Source organism: Macrobrachium nipponense, chromosome 44 (assembly GCF_015104395.2).
Source record: "Macrobrachium nipponense isolate FS-2020 chromosome 44, ASM1510439v2, whole genome shotgun sequence".
Lineage (NCBI taxonomy): Eukaryota > Metazoa > Arthropoda > Malacostraca > Decapoda > Palaemonidae > Macrobrachium > Macrobrachium nipponense.
Window position 1 is genome coordinate 47,155,893 of NC_087221.1, and position 9,714 is coordinate 47,165,606.

Genomic DNA, 9,714 nt, shown 5'->3' on the forward strand with positions numbered 1-9,714 from the left:
CCCAGCCTCCCCGCAGGAGACAGGTGGAAGAGAGAAAATATGATAGAAACGGGGATGGTTCCTAGTCCTGCCGCCCAGGCAGGCCGGTAGATCACCTGACCTACCTGTAGCGAGTGGCGCGAAATTTGAATTTCTGTCGGGGACGACGGAGTCTTAGCTATGTATATATCTGCCAGGTAAGTATGTATGAAAACTTTATGTAACATAACAATATCATTTTATTATAAGTGGTGGTGCTTGTACATTTGTCTATGACATTTTTCTGTTGTGTCTAATCCTTTTGAGGGTGTTTTAATGTTGTTTGCGGTAAGCATGGGTTTATTGTTTTTTTTTTCTTCGTATCAAGTCTGATTTAGATGTAAGAATTTGGACAATAAAATTAAATGGAATTGGATGAAAAGGAAAAGCTTGAAGGATGTACAACATACAATCTGTCTTTATGCAGCACACAATAAGCTTCAGTAAGGCTTTGTTTAGCTTTACTTCAGTCCCAGATGCTTAGCTTTCAGTCTACTTTGACTTTCATTTAATTTTTATATCAGTTTCCACATGGTCAATTTCCGTAGCTTTGACTTTCTATTGTTTATATCTCTTTTCTGGCAACAAGCCTGCTACATGATCATTGTTTTATCAGCTGGAAGGCATGTTAGTTCCTTTACCATTTTTTATGCAATTTAACAATCTCAGTTTCATGCAAGTTTTATCAGCTTGACAGATTTTTATCAATTAAGTGAAAATCTTATTAATTTTCCGGTACAGCTCATGCCTGGTGCCAAGGGTAACAAGAATCAAGTTGACGACAAAGAAGTGAGAAGTTCCATCCTGAATCGTTACGGGTTCGTGGATCACGACGATGACGCAAGAGAACATCGACCAGTAGCTCCTAAGTGGGTGAGTGCTCATGTTGTTTGTCATATATTAAATGTAATGAAGCAGAAGAGTGTTAAGAACTCCACTCTGTATGTGCAGGTATGTGTAGGAAAGTCAGACAAGGAAGCTTAGATTTTGTTCTACCCAAAAGTTTTTTGTCAGTTTATATGAAAGAAGTTTTGATAGTATTACTGTTAATTGGTCAACTTTCTCAAGTGTACTTACACTATGGGGTGTGTTCTGTCTTGTTAAATGTTTTAACTTCATTTTGCTCTTGGTAGTTTTCACCTACCAGACAATGGTACGAGAGAAGATTACAACTGTTTGAAAGGACAATTGGTTCAGCTTAAAGTTTCCTTCTGATTGTAAACATTTACTAGAGCCACAGGATCTTCTGTAAGTTTCTCACCACCTTCCCTTTCATACTGTATATACAGTTATTTGTAGAGAATATAACCATGAAAGAGTATTGCAAACAGTTGAAATATGATAATTTATTCACATCAACTTATATAAAATAACATTTGTTCATACACGAAACAAACCTTCGGTCTTAACATAGGATTTACTAGCGCCAAGCTGGAAACCGGTAGAATTAAATTACACTTGTGAGATCCAGGGACTAATGGATCTATACCAGGTCCACGGGGATGTATACCCAGAATGCCCACGGCTACCTGTGACCCATCAGTTATTTTCCTCCTACCGCCTTTAAGATAAGACGTGTTACTGTCTATCTCATTTAAAGCCGGTTTTTCAGTTTGCCCGTTCTTTATCCATTTCATTTTTTATTTTTCATTCCTTTTCTTTCTCCAAGTGTGATCAGTGTGTGGTAAGAGTGTATACGTGGTATGATGGAGAATTTTGCCTCAACATCGGGATCGTCTACCGCTTCGAAGAGGAGACAAAGGAAATGCCCAGGAGTCAGTGGCTTCCCTTGTTCTAGGTTCCTAACCTCGGTGTCGACGGATCCTCATCCAACTGTAGTAGGTGCAGGGAAAACGTATGTACGGTTACTAATCCGTGTTCTGTTTGTCGCGGTTGTCGGTGGAACAGTGGAAGAAGTTCTATGGGAAAAGCCAATACAAAAGAAAGGGGTGACGCCATCTTTGGATGACCAAACCTTACCGGCTTCTTTTGTATCGGTAATAACCAGGCTGCTCCATATGTTTCTCCACCTGCTTTTTGAATTGTCTCATACCCCTTCGGTTTCTCCTAGCGGTTCTGTATCGAAACGTCTGGGAGGGGCCTTGGGTAATTTTATGAATAATTTGCATCTCCTTCTTCCCAGCAAGTAGAGGGGGAGATCCGCCATCTTTGTTCCAGGCTCCTGCTACGCAAGCGCATAGGTTAGATGGTACGTGGTCAGCGCTAGGCCTACCAGGCGTACCAACCTTGGATGGTCTGCTTGCGCATTATATGACGTCACGGTTCAGCCAGGGTCCGGCAGCGCTGAATGTTCCTCATCCCCCGGGCTTGCAATTTATGGGAATTAATGCCGCTGCTTCACCATCCCACTCAGTCTTTACAGCGATGCAGAACGTGGGAGGTAATTTGGCAGCAAACGTGCGGTTCCAGCAGAAACCTCTCAGTCTCTCCTACGAGAGGGATGACGTCACAACATACGTCACACTCTGAGATGGCAAGGCGTGATGAACGTCACAGACCGATTCTCGGCCTTTTTCGCGGCTCCCAGACGCTAATAACGCCTTCTGATCCGTCAATGCAAACTGTAATGCAGGAAGTTACAGGATATAGAGGAGAGAATGAATAAGAGAGGCAAAAAGAAAGTGTGATTCGCCTTCTTCGTCTTCTTCCTCTAGTTCGGCGTCATCGCTAAGTCCGATAACGTCACGGCGACGCGAGCGCCAGTCAAGCGTTGGAGGAGGATTCGGGAGTTCCTAGCGGATCCTCGGGCCAAGAGGAGAAGAATCAATTCTTCCTCTTCTTCGGACGGAGACTGTCTTTTCCAAGTCAGCAAGAAGGTCGGAAAATCAGTGGCTATTAAGCACAAGGTTGCCAGACGAAGCCGTTCGCAAGAGTCCGAACAAGCGAGAGAGGTGACGGCGGCGAGCTAGCGGCCGAGGCGGAGTTGCCAGTTCGGATCGCAAAAACTGCGATACCTCTGGTAAAATCGACGTTGGCGGCGAAAGGGTGCAGCAGAGGATGGAATGCAGGTCCCAGTTTCGCCCGTAACGGCGTTCAAAATACGTACGAAGGACGATAAGGCTCCTATTAAAAGTACGAAAAATAGAGAGTTGGCAAACTCGGCGGATACGTTTCGTGGAAGGCAGTGTGCCGTCTGGATAGAAGGCCGAGGACCCCGGGCTCGCCGACGCTCGAAAACGATGCCAATGCTAATAAAGACGAAACTTACCTCTGTCTTAAGGGAGCCTTCATCTTTGGAGATCTAGACGAGATTTCTCGCTCTAGATCCGTGAGCAGAGAAAGAGTGAGACGTTCTCGTTCCCCTGCTGACTATCTGGGATCGAGCCAACAGCGGCCAGCAAAGATCAAAGAGCCGCGGCCGTAGGGGCAGGCGGCCGTGGAATTCCGGGCCGTCTGTCAGAAGATAGAGGCGAGACAACATCTCGTGACGGAGAGTGGTACACTAGAGCCGGAGGAAGGAGAAAACCAAGAGTTTCTGGCCTCGTATGCAGAGGTTATTGATTTGATTCGTCAATTCAATAGCCTTTCGGAGAAGACAGAAACACCGGCCAGTATGCTTCCTCCTGGAATTGACATGGCGTTTGGACTAAAGAGGGATACCAAGGTGTCGTATGAATTGCCTTGTTCGAGTCATGCGGAATCGGTCTTGCAACACGTAAACGCAAAGATTGCAGGGAGGGATAATTCCTTAAGATCTAATAGATCATTTAAATTTATTCCCCCTCCAATGATAAAGCAAAGGAAATATTATACGACACCGAAGGTCCCTTTGCTGTCTAGACAAATGAACCCTAATGTTGTAAGGTTAAGGCCTGGATTAACCTTGGATCAGGTTAAAATGGAGTGCCCCTCGATGACGTACCAAGAGGCTGCCACGTTAGAAGCAACAGCTTCTTCTGTCTTTCAGGCTGCGTCCTGGTTAGACCTTTGGTCAACAGCAGTGGCGAAAATTGCATCCTCGGAAGCAACAAGGAAAGTAGTGGATGAACCATTGTCATTAGATTACTACAGTCAGGGTCCAAGGCGATGCGTACCTGACAAACGTAAGTCCAATGTTTGGGCAAATATCCTGCTAATGAGGAGAGATGCAGCATTGGCTAGACTAAGCCGCAATGATGGATTCCCCTTCCCTGTTAGCAATGAGGAATGGGGATATCTTGGAATCGCAACTACTGTTGCCAGAGGTCATACTGGAAGAAGCGATAGATAGAAGAAGGATGGACACTAACGATAGGTTGGTGCAACAGGCAGTTAGGAAAACCTCTAACAGTCAAACTATTCCTTTGGAGGGAAGACAACAGCAAGTGTCTCGAAAGAAACCAGTGAGACATAGCATCCCTAATAGAGTCACAGACCCTCTTCCCCCAAAGGAGAACGCATCGGCCCTTTCACAATAGAAACAACAGAGGAAGGGGCAATAGAGAAGGGGGAGAGGCTCAAGAAGATAGGATGGGCGCCTCCCATCATCGGCCACACCAGTGGGGGTTGCCTGGCAAATCACTGGAAGGTGTGGCAGGAACTAGGGGCAGAGCAGTGGGTGGTGGATGTTCTCAGGATCGGGTATTTGATTCCGTTCGAGGTAACCCCGCCCCTGACAGATCAACCATTACCCCACGTCACTTAGTATGCCCACAATCTCTAGAAGGCCACTATTCTGCAGGACGAAGTGAAGAAGATGATGGAAAAAGGAGCTGTGCAACAAGTATGCAGTCCGACAAAAGGCTTTTACAGCAGGATTTTCCTGGTACCCAAAGCCAACGGGAGTGGAAGACAGTAATAGACCTGTCAACGCTGAATCTGTTTATAAGGAAAACCAGTTTCAAGATGGAAACTCCGAAAACGGTTCTACAAGCAGTCAGAATCGGAGACTTTATGCTGACAGTCGATCTAAAGGACGCATACTTTCAGATACCAGTCCATCAGTCTTCAAGGAAATTTCTCCGCTTCAGTCTTGCAGGGAAAGCTTTCGAGTTCAGGTCCTGTGCTTCGGATTGACAACGTCTCCTCAAGTTTTTTACAAGAGTCACCCTCTGTGTCGGCGTGGGCGCACGCTCAGGGATCAGGCTGATAAATATCTGGACGATTGGCTGGTGATAGCAAAGTCCAGGGAGAAATTACTCAGGGGACAGGGCGGCCCTCCTGCAGCTTTGTCACAGCCTAGGTATGTGGTGAATCAGCAGAAGTCGCAGCTGGATCCAGTCAACATTTGGAATATCTGGAATGGTGATAGACACAACACAAGCCAAAGTATTCCGACAGACCAAAGAGTACAGAAATGCAAACAAGTGGTGAATGCCTTTCTCTTGGGAAAGCAGACACAAGCCAGCAAGACAGTGGCAGGTGGTGCTGGGAATCCTAACCTCCCTGGAGAAGCTAGTACCACAAGGAAGGCTACACCTTCGGTCCCTACAATGGAGGATGAAGGTAGTTTTGGTCACCAACAGTAGATCACCCGTACGAGCAAATTCCCTTGTCGGCAGAAGTGAGGAAAGACTTGCTGTGGTGGGTGGACGACGACAATCTGACAGTGGGTGTCCCCCTTCAACAATCCTCCCCAGACCTCTTGCTGTTCTCGGATGCGTCACTAGAAGGCTGGGGAGCCCATATGGAGGAGTTGATGGGGGTGTCAGCAAAATGGAGTTGCAAGGACAGAGAACTCCATATAAACGTGCTGGAGTTGAAAGCAGCTTTCCTGGCTCTACAAGAATTCAGGGAGAGAGTAAAGGGACACTCGGTGGTATTGATGTCAGACAACACCACAGTAGTAGCTTATATAAACAAGCAAGGAGGCCTAGTTTCTCGGCAGTTACATGTGATGACAGTTCAACTTCACCAGTGGGCTATAGAGAAACTGGTAGACATCAAGGCCAGGTATATTCCGGGAAAAAGAAACATAGTGGCCGACAAGTTGAGCCGCAGGGATCAGATTCTGGGAACGGAGTGGTCCCTACACCAACAGGTAGTGGACAGGATGCTCATGTTGTGGGAAGGACCGATCATAGACCTATTCGCAACCAGGTACAACAAAAAGTTGGAAGTGTATTGTTCAGTAGTCCCGGACGCAGAGGCAGCAGCAGAAGATGCGCTACAACACCCCTGGGACAATCTGGACGTGTACGCATTTCCTCCATTTTGGTCTAATCCGTCAGGCTTCTGAACAGGGTAATGCGGTCTCAGAACCTCAAGATGGACCCTGGTAGCCCCGTTATGGCCGAAAGCAGAGTGGTTTCCAGACCTACTGGAACTCCTAAGTAGATGTGCCAAGAGAGTTTACCTCCATGGAGCAACCTTCTGTGTCAGCCTCACGTGGCGAGGTACCACCAGTCGGTGAAGTCCCTATCGCTTCACGGGTGGAGACTGTCAAGTATCTCCTCCTGAGAGCGAGGGTTTTCGCAGAAAGCAGCAACTCAGATGGCAGGTAATATCAGAAAATCATCTGCGACAGTATACCAAGGGAAGTGGTCAGCATACTGTGATTGGTTTACAGACTTTCTGATATATCTCAGAACAGAAAACATATGTCTGTATCTGCAGTGAAGGGGTACAGGGCTGCTCTAGCCTCAGTCTTACGAATGAAAGGAGTGGAACATATCGTCTTCATGGGAGTTGGCCATGCTGATGAGGAGCTTTGAACAGTCATGCCCACCAAAGGAGCTGAAAAGCCCCAGATTGGGATCTGACCAAGGTACTGAGTAGTCTGACAAAACCCCCTTACGAACCGCTAAGGCAGTCCACGGATAGGAGCCTGACCCTGAAGACAGTCTTCTTATTGGCCCTGGCTTCAACCAAAAGGGTGGGGGAGCTACAATGGCCTCTCATATCTCATAAAGCACTCGAGAGGTTGGAGATCAATGGTGTGTGTTTGAGTTTGTCCCAGAATTCGTGGCAAAGACCCAAAATCCAACAATAGTAGACGGCAGATTCGACTCCTTTACCATACCTTCCTTGGCAGACTTTGTAGACAACGACAAAGCTGAAATGCTCCTGTGCCCCGTCAGGGCACTAAGGGAGTACTTAAAGAGAACAAGGCACCTCAGGCCGGGGTGCCAGAGTTGTTCGTAAGTACAGGGACCGGAACAAGAAGGCAAGTGTCCAAGAATACATTATCATTTTGGCTAAGGGAGACAATCAGAAATGCTTATACTGCAGAAGACAGAGGGTCAGATAGCCAGGTGGGAGCTAGAGCTCATGACATCAGGGGTGTGAGTGCTTCCCTGGCATTTAAGAAGAACATGTCTGTGGATAAAATTCTGAAAGCTGGCGTGTGGAAGCGCCAAACAACTTTCACCTCATTTTTATTTGAAAGATGTTGCCCATAGATCCTTGGACACCTTTTCCTTGGGTCCAGTGGTGGCGGCCCAACAAGTGATATAGTTCATCCAGTGCCCCTGGCGGGTCAGTTTGCGTCTAGTCTAAGATGAAGGTATGAAAGTAGAATGAATGGGATGACTGGTCTTTTTTCTTTACTACTTTCTTCCTACTCCTTTAACTACGGGCAATATGAAGGAGAGTACCGTCATGTGCTGGAACGGACTAGATGCAGGTGAGATGGTCAGCCATACTGTTGAAGCTATCTTAGCTGATGATATACTTTTCAGTAGCAACACACCCCTCTGGATAATAAGGAAAGAGGGTGAAGGTGGATCCAGTCCGCAGGGACAAGAGTAAACAGTAGAATGGTATCTACACCCAGTGGGAGAAAGCCAATAGATCCGCTTATATCTTTGGTCCTAGGTTCATTGTCCATTCTCTAGAATTTCCCTATATATTCGGAAATGGATAAGGTGGCAAACTTCCAGTCAGTTGTAGAGACTTACCTCCCCCTCCAATAGTAAGTCTATCCTAATGTTAAGACCGAAGGTTTGTTTCGTGTATGAACAAATACCAAATTTGTAACTAATTTGTATTTTTTCATAACTAACAAACCTGAGGTCTTAACAGTTAAAGGCCCACCTCGAACCACCCCTCTAGCAGTCTAAAACTGGGTTAGAAATATAACTGATGGGTCACAGTAGCCGTGGCATTCTGGGTATACATGCCCCGCGTTGACCTTGGTAATAGGATGCCATTAGTCCCTGGATCTCAACAAGTGTAAATTTTAATTCTACCGGTTTCCCAGCTTGGCGCTAGTAAATCCTAATGTTAAGACCTCAGGTTTGTTAGTTATGAAAAATACAAATTAGTTACAAAATTTGGTATTTTCAGATAGACTTATATGGTAAACTGTTACTTTCAGTAATCGTGTGATAGCAGTTATGCTAACTAATTTTAGCTGGTAGTTTAACATAAATGAAAGCATTGTCTTGTCAGTATTTAAAGCATTTGTCTTCTACATTTGTTGTTAATTTCTATTTATTATTTCCATTTTGATTTTCAAGCACATATTATAATATATTATGTACATCTAGGGTCATAGCCTATCTTACTATTTTACCATATAAGCCAAAGCTTATAATGACACTTAGGTGTGTCAATTGTAGCATAATATTTTTATATGTAACATAGCTAGCATAAGTGTGGGGCCACAAGAAATTTGGACTTCATCTCTATATTTGGTATATGATAAGCATCATGGTGTGTTTTTGGGGTAATAAAAGGGACTAAATATTGCACTTATGTTGAGTATTACATGAATGTATGGTACTGCACACTCTTTTGCATGTTTATTACCCAAACTCTTATATTGTCATCTCTTCTGTATGAAACTAAAGTTCTTGAGTAAGATAGTGGTGAAAGTGAATATTTGACTCCTGTACTTTCAGGTATTTTATTGAGTTTTGTCTTGTTTTGTAATGCTTTTCAGGAAGGCAAGAAGATGATCCGTTACCGCGACAACAAGGTTGTGAGTCTCAAGGGAGAGAGGTACACTGAAATTAAGAAGGAAGAAGCAACTGACATGAAGAAGACATATGTACACCTTAAACCGGGCAAGCAATATAGATTCCACTGATCCACAGGGTACAAACCTTACTATGTTGCCGCTGCCCGTCGTCGTCACCTCACTAGGGACATTATGGTTGCTGGAATGGGCCAGGGCGGTAAGGTTTGTTTTTGTCAACAACATCTGATTTATTTTTACTCTCTCGTGGCCCTGCGCTCCGAAGCGTGCGGCGAGTCAGAGTGCTTGAGTGATGTCTTGATGTGTTTCCTTGGTCTCTTTGAACTTTTCATGTGTAATCTCCTCGGAATTCTCATAGCCGTTCAGTGTTGTTTATTAGTGTTAAACAGTGACTGTTTTGATGTAAGTAAAGGTAGATATGTTTTATTGATATTACTTAGGTACCAAAGAACTTCCACATTTCTACAGGTGTATACATCTAATAAGATGATAAACGAGGAAGAATCTAGTTACCATATTAAGGTCTGTAGATCTTTGCTTCTAACGATAGTACGCTATCTAGGTCAATTAGTTTTGGAATTACTATGTGGAATAGGATTAAAACTTAGGATATGCTCTATTGAGAAATTGTCAAGTGAGAAGCTTTTGTTTGTAACTGCAAGACAGCAAGAATTTGTTAAATCCCATTTTAGCATAGTGTTTGTATTTGCTGAACAAACATGCCATTTTTATTTACTTTTAGGAAGCTATTATAATGGAAGTCTACAAGCGTTTTTCATATATCAATTTTGTATGTTATTAAACTTTTGTGACATAATCAGTTGTGTGTCAACTTA

The 9,714-nt window shown here is 44.5% G+C and overlaps 1 protein-coding gene across 1 annotated transcript; it reads left to right on the forward strand.

The window, feature by feature from the left end:
- Nucleotides 1-759: 759 nt before the first annotated feature.
- Nucleotides 760-9,329, forward strand: LOC135204298 (CUE domain-containing protein 2-A-like; the record flags this gene model as incomplete). The annotated part of the gene is given in 2 exon segments (XM_064234453.1): nucleotides 760-891; nucleotides 8,843-9,329. Coding segments are annotated over 2 exon segments (279 nt in total), but the record flags the coding sequence as incomplete, so codon positions are not given.
- Nucleotides 9,330-9,714: the final 385 nt, after the last annotated feature.